We start from the raw sequence: 14,649 nt of genomic DNA, 5'->3' as shown, positions 1-14,649 counted from the left end.
GATAAAAATGGATAATTTTATTTTAAAAAAAACAGTATTTGACCAAATTTTGCGTATCTCAAAAACAAACAACGGTAATAGATATTTGACATTGTTTACAGAATCTTTGAAAGTTAATAAAATCATAATAAGTGATTTACGTAGTGATTGACATAATCACATAGTGACTATACACATTAGTGATTCTAATAAAAGGTCAAATTAATATTCGTAATAGACGATTTAGTTTGGGTTTCTCATAATTATTGATTGCAAGACAAAATAAAAATGCCTATTTTTCTACCTATAAAAAAAAGTTTACCATTTACAGTTTATTGTTTACCGGAATGTCAAATTAACGATCGTTACAAATTTAAATTTTTACAAACATTGGACATTCACCAGTAAATTGAAAATTTGTACATAATAAATAAATAGTTAATGTAGTTTTAACCAAAACGTTGTCACAATATTTTAATCGATGTATGATGTATAATGTATGATGAACAGTTGTTCGGTAAATATTATTTTCTATAGAAACGGATCTGTTTCATTTAGGTACCAATTACCTACCTATGATATTATTATCAGTTATCTCTAATCACTATGGATACAAACATACATTTATATTATCGACCAAAATATTATGTTCACTATCTAGATTCTTGAACTTGTCCAAACATCAAAAATATTGTAATAAAATAGATTTGTAAAATAATTCAAGCACCGATCATTAGTAGTTATCGCCAAAATGGGAAAAACTGATGAATTGAACGATGATTTTCATAAACGCCGTCTCGAATCTGGGTACGTTATAAAAGTCGTTAATTATATTGCATTATTGTATTGAATTGCATTATGATTTAATTATGGTTTATATATTAAATAAGTTTATTAAAAATAATTTAATGAACTAACGAACTTAGAAATGAACATTGTGGTTCTAATAATTAATAATACAGGTACATGCACACTATTACAGTATTACCTAACCGTTATTATATAATATTATACTACTCTTGGATTTTGTGAGTATATACAGGGCGTGCTGTGGTGTTGAGCAGTTTTTTTCATTTTATGGATAATATGACCATTGGGAAAAGCACCGCGACACTACAATCTATGCTGCTTATAGACTTTTTCAATAACACTATAATTATATTATATATATTAACGGTAAAATGTGAATAGAATATTAGTAATAAATGATCAAATACCTATATCATCATTAATTTAATACAACACCATTGATTATAAATACTAGTATAATCAGTGGTAAATTCTAGTATTCATAATGAATGGTAACACTTTTATGCTCTATGTAGCAACGGTAATAAAGTTATAACTTATAAGCTAATAGCAGAAAAAAGTGAATAGCTTATAAAATAATGTTCTATTTGTACAAATATGTTTTATGGTTATTAATTACAACAATATATATAAACTCGAATAATAATTTTCAATATATACCATAGACGTGCGCACGGGTGTAGCAGAAGGTTCATATGCTGCATCTGCCCCATTTTTTGGGCCGATTGATTAGTCTATGGGCCGGTCGGGGCAATTCATTATTTAATAATTTAATATAAATTATAATAATTAATAAGTAAATAAAATTAATGTGAACCATAAATAATATAATTATTTTATATTATAACTAATAAAGTCTGATAGTAATTGTAACTTGGTGTTTCAAAAGCAGTGAACAAATGTTTCCTTAAATTTTGTATGTGAACATTTGTTAATTGTTAAAAAAAAAAAAAATGATATTATTATAACCACTTAGGTAACAATAACACTGCCTGTGTATAATATGATCAATAATTATAATTTTGACTATTCAACATTTATTTGGCCGATTGTTTAAAAATGGGCTGCTTAATTTTATATGCTGCATCTGCAATGAAAGTCTGCGCACGCCTATGATATATACATAGGTAATCCATATTGTTATACTTATAACACTATATTAATATCTATTCAAACAATTAAATAGGTTGAAATAAATTATTTTCAAATTTCTTTACGCAGTTGAAGTTCAATTTAATAAATATCTTGCAAAGTCGCTGTCTATCTAATATCTATAGACACTAACTGCCTGCAAATATTGCAGAACCATTATTGATGCGATAATATGTTTTATGAATCAATAATTATAAGCGTGCATTGTATTATTTTAAGTTTCAATACATAGTATTAATGTGCGTGTTTTAGACTATAGGTACTATATTTATTCCACACTTATTATTTTATAGTTTTGTACTAAAAATACGTTATTATATAAACTAAAAAACACCTCAATTTAATCCATACAATCCATAACGGTTATGAATATTATGCTATATTATATTTAAATAAAATAATATTCATTAAATACATCATATAACACCACAATACAATTGGAATTGAAGTAAGATGTTTTCATTTTAAATACTAGCATATAATACGTATTTTGAACTATTATTTCGTTTTTCTTTAAGTTATAAAAATAAAAATTAATACAATTGAAAACAAATATGATTTTCAGAATGACGAAAGAAACACTCAAAGAAATATGCAAACAAAATAAATTGTACTTAATCCCTAGTCTCAATGATGTACTTTATCTTCATTTTAGAGGTATGCAAAAAATATGCTCACTGCGTAGTTATACATAATATTATTATAATATTTACAAATGCACCATACTAATTATTTGGACTGAGAGTTCCGCAAAGCTCTTTAAATAAGTTCATGTGGCTGTGTGTAGTAAATATACTTTAGTGCTTAATATCATAATGTTGTTTCAAGGATTTTCAAAGATTGAAAACTTAGATGAGTATACTGGGCTAAAATGTCTGTGGTTAGAAAACAATTGCATAACGAATATTTCTGGACTCGACAATCAAACAAAGCTCGTCTGTTTGTACATGCACAACAACGCAATCTCGAAAATCGAAAATCTTGATTTTTTAGTCAAACTCGACACGATAAATTTGAGCCATAATTTCGTTAAGATTATTGAAAACTTAGGCAAGTAATGCAAACAAGCAAGTTGAATTGAAAAATAATGGATATTATTGTTATTATTATTATTTAAAAAAATAAATACATTTTAGATCACTTGCAAGACCTGAATTCGTTGATTATATCTCACAACAAGCTTTCTACAGCGAGCGACATTGCTCATTTGGCCAGCTGTAAAACGTTGTCTATACTCGATCTTTCATTTAACCACCTAGATGATCCAGAAATCATTAATGTAAGTTGATATCTAGAAAACTACTAAGTACTAATTATAACTGATAAATGATTGTGAATTGCACATGAGATTCAATTTTTTGTTGTTTCCAACTTTATAGGTTTTTACCAACATGGAATCTTTGCGCGTTTTATCTTTAACTGGAAATAGTGTAATTTCGAAGATAAAAAACTATCGAAAAACGTTAACTATTAAATGTGTAAGTTTTAAAATTATGTTAGTATATCATTGTTCTATTTTTTTTTTTTCAAATAGACAATAAACAACCTCGTGTCACTTAAGTGATGATATAATAATATTATTATTATTATATTGCCGATATTATTGTTTTTAAAAAATCAACCGGATTTCTAAATAGTATGATATCATTGATATCCAAGTTAAACACTAAAAATATTACAAACGTTTTCATATTTTATTACCTATGTAATTTGATAAACACTTAATTGTATATTCTACATTATTTAAGCTGTTTGAAAATTGTGTTTATTTTTATAGAAAGAACTATGCAATCTGGATGAGAGGCCAATATTCAAAAAGGACCGTTTATGTGCAGAAGCTTGGTGAGAATTAGTTATTAATTTCAGTAGAAAACAATACTTATACCACAGATACCCGCTTAGGTAAAAATAATGAAAAACTTTTTTTTTTTATATATATCCATGCAGGAGTACGGGTGGTATCGAAGCGGAACAAGCCATGAGAATTAAATTAAACGAAATCGAACAAAAAACCATTTCGGATTCCGTAAAAGCACTAATGAATATGCGCCGAAATAGGAATGTACTAATTACTCCATCGGCCTCCGGTGACAGTGATGGCCATCGGGGAGGTGACGACGGAGGAGATTCTAAGGACAGTCTGATCGTGTCTAAAGACTATTACGACGAATGCGACTCTTCAGAAGACGATTCCGCCGACGACGGATCGTCCACCAAAGACGTAAATCCGTTGGTACGCGAAATCGTCGATAATCACGACGGCGGAGACGACTATACTGCAGCTGACGATTCCGCTGATCTGTCGACACACCACAACGTGGGTGATAACGATGGAGGTTTCATTGACCTCGAGGGTGACGTCATAGATTATCCGCGTGATCGACTGCCTGCAGTGGGAGAACGGAGCACTTACGCCACCATGGTAGACTGCAACAGCGGAAGCCGAGAAGACAACGATGGCCGTCCCCCGATGATCATCGATGTCGCAGACGATGATGGCGATGGTGACGAACCTACAGGACGATTGAATAAAAAATGCGAACACTTTGTCGACAATAAAGCCGACGGGTTAGCAGCGAATGACGTTGCGGAAAACAATTCTACTGAACCATATCCTGTTGAAAAGTGTGCCGATGATGACCGTTTATGTCCAAACGACTCGGCTGAGCCGAATGAGCTGATGATTGAACGCACCGAAAATGAATTAGTCCCTACAGATAAGAATAACACGAATAACGAATTAAATCCAGATGAAAGTGGAAAACATTTAAAAACGAATTTTGACGGTGACGAACCTACAGAACGATTGAACAAAAAATGTGAACACTTCGTCGACAATAAAGGCGACGCGTTAGCAACGAATGACGCCGCGGCAAACATTACTGAACCATATTATTCTCTTGAACAGTGTGCCGATGATGACCGTTTATGTTCAAACGCGTCGACCGAGATGATGGTCGAACATACCGAAAATGAAATAGTTTCTACAGATAAGAATAACACGAATAACGAATTAAATCCAGATGAAAGTGGAAAACATTTAAAAACGAATTTTGGTGGTGACGAACCTTCAGAACGATTGAACAAAAAATGTGAACACTTCGTCGACAATAAAGGCGAACGAGTAAATGAAATAGTTTCTACAGAGATGAATGACATAAATGCCAAATTAAATCCAGTTGAAAGCGGAAAACGTTTAAAGACGAATTTTGATTACAACGACGACAAGAATAGTGATAAAAACTATAATAATAATACTAATAATGTTATAAATATTGATCATCGGAATTTTGGCGGTTCAATCAAAATTGATAACATATTAAATAACAACGATTCTGAAACGTGTGAAAATCCAAATTTAAATGAAATACTAGTCAAAAGTTCACCTTCATTATATTCGGAGCAAACAACTATTAACACTTCGCAAATCCTATGCCCGAAAAATTTGAATACTCTTGACATAATTGATCATGATAATTCTGAAGAGGAAACAAGTTTAATTACAACCTGTAAATCTGATCGAAATGAAATCAAAGAAATTCCTATTCAACTCCCATGGCTTTTGCTACCTCATACAAAAGAAGAGTTTTATATTAAAAAAAGTTCTGAATAAAATCGTTGTAAACTGAAGAAAAAAATTTAAATTTTTGTAAAGTGTATTAAAATTATATTTCATATAGTGCTTTGTGATTAATTCTATGATTATTTTGCACAATAAAAATTTTTTTTGAAAAATTATAAACTACCGTTAAACATAACGCACGCACCAGAGCAATAGAATACATTCGTTTATTTTCATTATATATATTTATTAATATCTGATTGATTATACCCTTATTTTTAGAAATCAAAATAATTTTTTACTAATATTAAACAAGCAATAATATTATTTTTATATATTTTTTAATTTTTTAATTTTTATATATTTACACAAATATTTAGAATGAAAACCATTTATAATATACGAGTATTTCATGTGTTTTTTTAATTTTTTTATTACCTAGTATAATTTGTATATACTTTTGTAGTTTGAAATTTACACGTACTATATCATTTACATTTATTTAACTACATAAGCAGGAGCCTAGTCCAATTCTTAATGCTTAGAAATGCTAAGATATTATTGTTATGTTTTCGAGATTTTATAATTATGAGTTATTTAACTTTATTTAAAATATTCAATCAACAGAAAAAAATCTTTTTATTTGTGGGCATTTTTATACGTGTATATTTGTCCATGAATGCATATAACTTGCAGATTATTCGTCGTGTCTTGAACTTTTCTCGTTACTAATAATTCCGTAAATTTCTTCCAATTGTTTCTACATAAATATTGGGTTTATTAGTTTTATTATTTTAATTTAACTTAACCTAAAATGGCATTTATATAATGGTGGTAAACATTATTATCAATGTAAATATGACAGATTTAAAAAGTACGCCAGCGTCTCGGAGCTCTAAACTCTTAACACTTTTAGTATTGTATAGTAGGTACAACTGCAGTTTAAAAAATGGTCTAACGCTGCAGTATACTATACTGCAAGGCCGTTTCTATAATATGATACATTTGCTTATATTATATTATTAGACGATGCATCCGCACTGTGAGTACATTAGTGAAGAACCTAAAAATTGATAGTTATGAGAAAATTGATTTTTTAAGTTTTTATAACTTATATAAATCACTGATAAACATTGGCGCAACTAGGGGGGGGGGTGCTTTGGGTCCTTAGCACCCCCTAAGTCTAAATTAGCACCCCCTAAAAATCGCTTAAGAATTAAAAAAAAAAAAAAATTATCGAATTATAATTATAACACAATAGTAATTTTTATAATATAACATTTTGTTATTTATATGTTGAATTATTGGATGTGTTGATTTTAATTTATTAGAAATAAGGATGTCGAAGCGGTCTAGTTATTTTAAATAGCCTGTGCTATATATATATATATATATCTGTATGGTATATTTTAATCAGTACCTAACATAATAATATAATCTGGTATTCCCTGATAACCCTGTACTGTCCTCTGTAGAACCAGAACTATGGTTTTTGTTTGGTTTTAGTGGTTAATATAGGCAAACATATAGGCAAATAGTGGTGTTAGGTCCCATCGAGTCACAGAAAAACTTGGAGCTTAAGCACCCCCTACTTCAAATGTCTAGTTGCGCCAATGCTGATAAATAAAATAATTAATAAATAAATGTTTGAAATGTTGCAGGTATATCAATAGATATAATTATCTATGGGTGTATATCATATTATTAAAAGTGTTTAAAAAAATGTATTATGTTTGAATAATATAAAAAAATATTTTCATTCATTAAATTACTTTTTTTTAATTACTACACTATTGCATTTTAATATTTACTTAAAGATAACTATTATAATCGTATATAACGTAGCCATTGAATAAAAAAATAATAATAATTTTATTTAGGTTGAAGACTTTTTAATAAATATTTTAATAATAGTATAGAAAATGTATAAATAATTTTTATACACTGATATTTTACAAGAATGATATACATTATACTGAAAATAGTAAAATACTAGTAATTAAATCAAAATTAAAAAACCTTCAAGTAATTTTTTTAAAGCTTTTTGTTGTAGTTTGTTTTGCTCAAGCAATTTTTTTGTGTTTTTTTTTCTTTTGTTAGTTTATCATATTGTGAATTTTTACTTTACTTCAAAACTTATCTGATTGCGCTAAAGGAAGCATTCCTTTTAATCGAAATTCAAACGCCATCGCCATTATTTATTTATTATTTCAAACAAAGTCCATGTAATAATACTTAAATTATTTAATAAAAAGTATGAACTAGGTTAAGTAAAAAATGCCTTCACATTACAACATTGTTGTTAAAATAATACATTATTGTTATTATGGTATATTTATAATTATTTAATGAAATTTCCTGTATTATGTTATATAATTGCGTTATTTTAATATGATATAGATACGCACTTATGCATACGATTGCACATCACAGTATAATAAGTAATAACTCAAAATAATACATTAATGCAAGAATTGAATTTGTGAATTTCTTTAATTAATGTTATTTCGTGTTAAATAATTGAACGCATTCAATATTTTCAGTACGACAGCATAGACAAGAATGATATTTTCACAATAAGTAAGCAAGTATAACTCAAAATCGTCAATTTTTGAGATCCCAAACTAATGTTCTCACATTGCGCATCGATACTTCTAGGACTCGAGCATGGTATATATTATATGTATATGTATATTGCTATAGCCCATAAGGATATAGGCATGATGATAAAAATAATAATGCATAACAACATAACTTTACGTAAATATTACTCACAGCTAAAAGCAAAACAGTTTCTTTTTGGTTATCGTTGGGTATCGCTAATTGATTATTTTCGCTCTCCAATTGTTTTAAATACGAATCGATAATTGATAACTGCAATATTATAGTAATTTTTATGCTTTAATAATATCTGTTCATTTTTGACATAACGTAATATTTAATGGTACGAATGTAAATGGACATAAAATGCATTAATATTTCAATACGTTCACACATCACACATTATATGTACCTATATATACTGTACCTATAAATCGAAGTGTATATATTTATCATAATGCGCAATCGCGTGTAATTGCGTGTAATTTATACATCTTACAATTAATATTTATTTTTATTAATCAATAGTTATTGAAAAAAAAACTGATTAGTTTTCAATTCAGTGATGGTAGAATTCACAGATTAAGGCAATTAATTACAAATCCTTTTTGCCCATTGTACCTCATATATTTAGAATCTATATGATGCCTACGAACAAATGTATATCCATACACATGAATCATATATACAGACGCGTTAAGCGTGCCAATCATCATCATCATCATCATCATTATATTATTATTATTATTACCCGATTATCGATGGCCGGTATCAGTGTTCTAATGTTTAAATGACTAATCAATGTATATTATATATATATACATATATAGATTAATATACTGCATTTTTTACGGTATAGTATATACCTACCATATCGGCAATGTACTTTTCGACGCGTTTCATCGATTCCTGATGCAAACCAACGCAAAGTTGTTGTTCGGCGAATCGTTTTTCTAGCTCATTGAGTTCAATAGCTTTAATGTCCGCGTCCGTCTTCAACTGGTCGATTTCACCCAAGTTTTTACCGATCTGCTCTGCAAAGTGCCGTTGATTTTCAGCCATCTGAAAATAATATTGGTTCTTCATGTACTCGGACACCTCCATTATTTCTGTCATGATTTTTTTATTTTCACACGCCTCTTCGACAGCGGTCTCCAAACCGTTCACTGTCATTTCAAACTGATCGACGTGGCTATGGATTGCCACCATTTTGTCAACAACGGTTTTTAAGCACATTACATTTTCCAATTCATTTTTTATTTTCATATAGTGTATTTTTTCTATTTCGTTTTGAACTCTATATAAATACGTAAAGGTAACGATAACGTAATAATATTATATTATATAATATAATTTAATAATTAAACGATAGAAACAATAAAAACAATTATTCAATAACTATAAATCGGGTGGCGTATATCGTATAGGTAGGTATACTTGTTAGTTTGGTCTTTGACCATTGTTATCTGATCATTTTTAAACTTGTATTCGTTGTTAATTAACTGAGCTTTATCCGCAATTAACTCGTTTTCTATCTAAATATATATATAATACAATACATTCATTATTCAAAAAACTTAATAAAATCCACGGACTGCCAAACGCATGCACAGTAAACAATAACCTTTAATCCCTCGAACTTCTTTTCGATCGTTTCCAATTTTAGTCCATCGCCGCCGTAATTATCGATTATCTAAATAACAATGGACAAATATGATAGAAACGAACATATTAAGTACATTCCAAATATCTTACTTATTAAACAATTTGTCTGCATGAGTATATAGTTTAAGATTTATAAGTTCTTATTTCCTACAGGTACCTACCCAGTGCAAGTTTAACTATTATATTTTATAATAATATTATACAATAAATTAAGCTCAGCTTGTCAATATGAAGTGGTTGACTTGGATCGGCGGTTCCCAAAGTGTTGTATAGTTATAGTAGGTAATAGGTATAGCCGTATGGATAAGTCTAACATCGATATTTATTTTACAATATTCGACTTATCTAAATAGAAATCTATATTAATTTACGGAACAAATTTCGTACCTGTACTTCTTTAGAAGTGTCAGAAACATTATTAACATCCAATAGTTTTCCATTATTGAAATGCTCTTTCACTAAAACGTGTAATACAAAATATAAATGTAATTAACTACCACAATACTATAATATGATAGTATAATAATTACCTAATATATAGTATTTAAAAAAAAAAATTGATACTTTATAGTCGCATTCGCCCACAAAAATAACTTTTACACAAATTTGATTAATAATTTATGATAAATATTATTTGAATAGAAATTTACTTTTAGGCTTTTCGAGACTCTCGTCTGATTTTTCACGATTTGCTACGTAATTTGTTGTCATATGTTCATTTAACACTTCTTTATAAAAAATATGTGATTCTTGTGGGTTGATAATTTCTTTATCACAGACGTTAGAATTCTGATGGAAGAAACATTCAGTAATGAAATTGGGTGAGGGTAAAATTATTTCAAATATTGTACACTTAAGCGGATGAATGCATATTATTTTAAATTGCAGTCATGTATGTGTGACGTTAATCAGCTTAAAGTCACAAAAGTTGATTCATTATTAAATATTTCTGAGTTTTACTCTCAACGTTTTTAAAATATTATAATATTGTCAAACATAAAATCTCACCATTGGCAGATGTATATTGTTAAAGACTATAGAGGTTCGTCAAACAATAAAAATAATAAGTTATATTTATTCGAAACTAAGTATTTGTAAATTACAATTATTGATTTTAAGTTTATCGTCGTTATAGAACCACAATCGTGTATATTCAAAACAGTTTTAATTATATTATTATTATATAATAATTTAATTGGAAATTTTAAGGAGAAAATCCAATCATTTGGCTTCTTATTGTTGGGAAATATTAGTCATTGCCTCACGCATTTAACTATTTAAATCTTATTGTAGTCCGCAAATAGGTATTTACGAAATATTATCAATATTATAACAATTGCCTATACAATAATAATTCAAATATTGCAGTACGTTTAACAATTAGCCAGCATCAGCTAAGGATTTCAAGCCAATTTATTTTTCTAAAGACAATTATAATTATTGGTACATAACTACGCGTAGTTTTAAAAATAATATCATATTTTCTAGGTGTATTTATTTATATTACTATACTTTATGCCTTATGGTCTATGGAAAACTATGGATTATTTAAAAAAGGACTGCTATAACTGTTATTAACTTTAACTCTTTGTGTTGTATTGAATAAGTGGAGTGAATAAATTATTTAGTATATAATTACACTAGAAGCTAATTAAAAAAAAATGTATTTAGTTTTTTAGCGATACCATGAATTTCTGCATGTCTTAGTTTTTTTTATGAGTAAGTTGTGGTTTTGAGCGAATGTTTTTTTAAAATTCATTTTGGTTTTATAATCAAAGCTATTGCTAAAAATTTTTTTTTTAAAACAGATTATCACTTATATATTATATACTAATGTTCTCTCCTAATTTTGCGTGGTTTTTTTTATGTATAAATAATAAATATATGTACTTCAGTACTTATAAAAAAATGTATATACCGTATTTCTGCTTATTATTATAATAATATAATATAATATTGAAAAAATTAAATTTTTTAAGTCCATGAACTTTTGATAAGCCAGCGCGAGATAAAAATATATTGAAAAAACATCATAATATTATTGTAAGTTAAAATTGTGATATCCATAAGTATCAATCAATTGTATTATTGTACGTAACCTTGGCAACCATTTATAGATCAGCAAAACATACCAATTTCTAGACATTTTCTACCATTATGTTATTATATGTATCGTACCTATAATACATGCAAATGCTTGAATATTACAGATAATAATACGGAACAGCTCGATTAAAAAGCACAAAACATTTTGACTCATCGGAAACGTAGGGCTGCCTACTTAAAACATTTTAAGGCGTTGAATCTAATTTCACTTCAAGTAATTATTAATTTCTAATCAAAACATCTATATGAAATAGATTATCAGTCCATACCGAGACTGTTAAGTTGTCTCATCGGAAACGTAGGGCTGCCTACTTAAAACATTTTAAGGCGTTAAATCTAATTTCACTTCAAGTAATTATTAATTTCTAATCAAAACATCTATATGAAATAGATTATCAGTCCATACCGAGACTGTTAAGTTGTCTAAACGTTATATTAAATACTGCAAATAGAACTCTGTAATATTTGGCAGTATAATTTTTAAGGGCAACTAGAAAATCTTTTTGAGGATACCTATGACGCATCATTTTAACATCGACTGTTCCGTATTGATGTACATATATATATTATTTGATAAAAGTAATATTACGTATCCAATGACAACCATTTATATAGAAAAATCACATCGAAAAAGGTCTCAGTTTTTCCCAAGTTTTCCGATTTTTTTCCCACATATCGTCAACTTATGTTAAGTATTTATGATATTGGTTAGACATTTACGTTAATATAGCTAAATTACATCATTGACGGTAACATATTCACCGCAGCAGAGGTTCACTAGGTGCCTATAATGTAGGCCCCGGTCTCTGCATAACTATACAATACAAAAAACGCATTCAATTTAAGTATATTTTTACATTAGAACCTCGGGAAACTCTTAGCACCGAACAGCCGGCGCCTCAAGTAAACCACATAACATTTATGATTACGAACGTCGAAGATTTTCGTTGCCTACGTCTAGTGTTTGAAGTATGAAACATTTCTTATAAACCATTAAAATTTTTTCTGTTACAAATATTAATGAAGATTATTTATCATTAACTTAACCAAAGAAAACCATCATTAATGAGTAGTTAATGATTGATTCCCCTAATAAATAATTATGTTATAGAATTGTGAAGGTAAGTTATTGCAATTATACGTAAAAATAAAAACTTATTTAAAAAAAATAAATATATTATAATATTGAAATATTTCATGAAATGTTTTAACAATTTTAAATTTCAAGAAATTTGCAAACACTAGGTACCTACGTCATGATATTTATGCGGCTGCACTGATTCTGAAAGTCTCGTTGGATGCAAATGTGCCGAGTCGATTGATCTATATATTATATATATAGTATAGACATTTCTCGACACTCATCGGCACCCACAAGTGTGCGCAGATTTAAATCGTAGATGCATCATTGAAGTATCATAAAACGGCGCTTTTTTTTTTTTACTCGTGGCCAAATACATTTTTAATGACCGCAAAACTATTAACTTTTACGATAATATGCAGACACTCCTACCTCGTTTGATTAAACTAAGTGAGGGCTGTCGATATTTGTATCAAATTCTGTCCAGTTAAGGAGCAATTGGTTAATTATTCCTATACTACACGAACCGGTCTTGAGAACCTTGTAGTTGTTGAATCGATCCAAATAATGTTTTCTGAGTTATATATTACAGGTCCTAGAAACTTATGACCTACGTTCATATACAGACTAACACAATTACACACAATATATACTAGGATTTTCTTATAGGGTAAACGTATATACTACATATACGCCGTATACTCTTAAGATTTTTTTCAATATTATTATGAATATACTGCGTATGCTCTCAATCGTGATCGATATTATACCATTATTATACAATATTTGTAAAGATTGACAAAATATACGTAATAATATAAAGAGGATGTATTATAAAAAATTTGGCTTAAAATTTTTTCCATATTATTGACACGCTCTTTACCGGCTTTACTCTTAAAAACCATAAGAAACATATTTTTATTGTATTAAATGTTTATATTTGATGATATAGTATACTCTCAAAAAAATCAATGGGAACACCTAGCAACCAGCAACGTACACGACGTTTATTAAATGATTGGTTAGTAATAATATTGAACTGTAGTAGGTACACTATCACCTGAGTAACCCTATACATAAGAGTGATATATTGAAAATCACGCGAAGAGTAGCGGAGTACGAGTTGAAACAAATTGAATTATTATGATTTGCATGCACATGAACATTTTTTTGCATCTTTGAATATCCTCATGCAGTCTGATGTCTGTATTCTATATAGATACTGTAACTCTATTTTACATATATAGTTATTAAATTATTAATTATTTTAAAGTTGATGTATTAAACTGCATAGTATGCGGTTATTGTTGTTCACTAAAATATTGTAAATTTGTAGGTTGTTCCACTAGAGCACTGACGCGACTTCATATTATAATATGAGATGGTATTTTATTGTTATAGTACAGTTATAGCTACTAGGTACCAGCTGAGTATCCCAACTTTACTAGAACGTCAGTCAAATCTCAAATATTTCTTTTTACTGGTGAGTTTTGGATCTAGATGACAGATGCATATAGGTACATCATAGTATCATACGTGTATATAAAGAATAATATAATATACAACATAATATTATAATAAATGATAATTTTACATTTCAATGCATCAGATCATCATAATTCATGGTACACTATGTCACTATATAGGGAATATGGGTCTGAAGGATTTGACGATAATTGCTCATTTATATAGA

At 28.6% G+C, this 14,649-nt stretch overlaps 1 protein-coding gene across 1 annotated transcript; it reads left to right on the top strand.

The window, feature by feature from the left end:
• Positions 1-651: 651 nt before the first annotated feature.
• Positions 652-5,813, top strand: LOC107162600 (uncharacterized). The gene is made up of 7 exons (XM_089223017.1): positions 652-786; positions 2,507-2,598; positions 2,770-2,991; positions 3,078-3,220; positions 3,321-3,419; positions 3,719-3,783; positions 3,889-5,813. The coding sequence occupies exons 1-7, from the start codon at positions 731-733 to the stop codon at positions 5,552-5,554; spliced, it is 2,343 nt and encodes a 780-aa protein (XP_089079143.1). The 5' UTR covers positions 652-730; the 3' UTR covers positions 5,555-5,813.
• The last annotated feature ends 8,836 nt before the right edge of the window (positions 5,814-14,649 follow it).

The sequence above is a fragment of the Diuraphis noxia genome, unplaced genomic scaffold (genome assembly GCF_037042655.1).
Source record: "Diuraphis noxia isolate RWA-SAM2 unplaced genomic scaffold, SU_Dnox_SAM2 contig0003, whole genome shotgun sequence".
Lineage (NCBI taxonomy): Eukaryota > Metazoa > Arthropoda > Insecta > Hemiptera > Aphididae > Diuraphis > Diuraphis noxia.
Note: the sequence above shows the minus strand (reverse complement) of the source record. Positions and strands in the feature narration are given on the sequence as shown.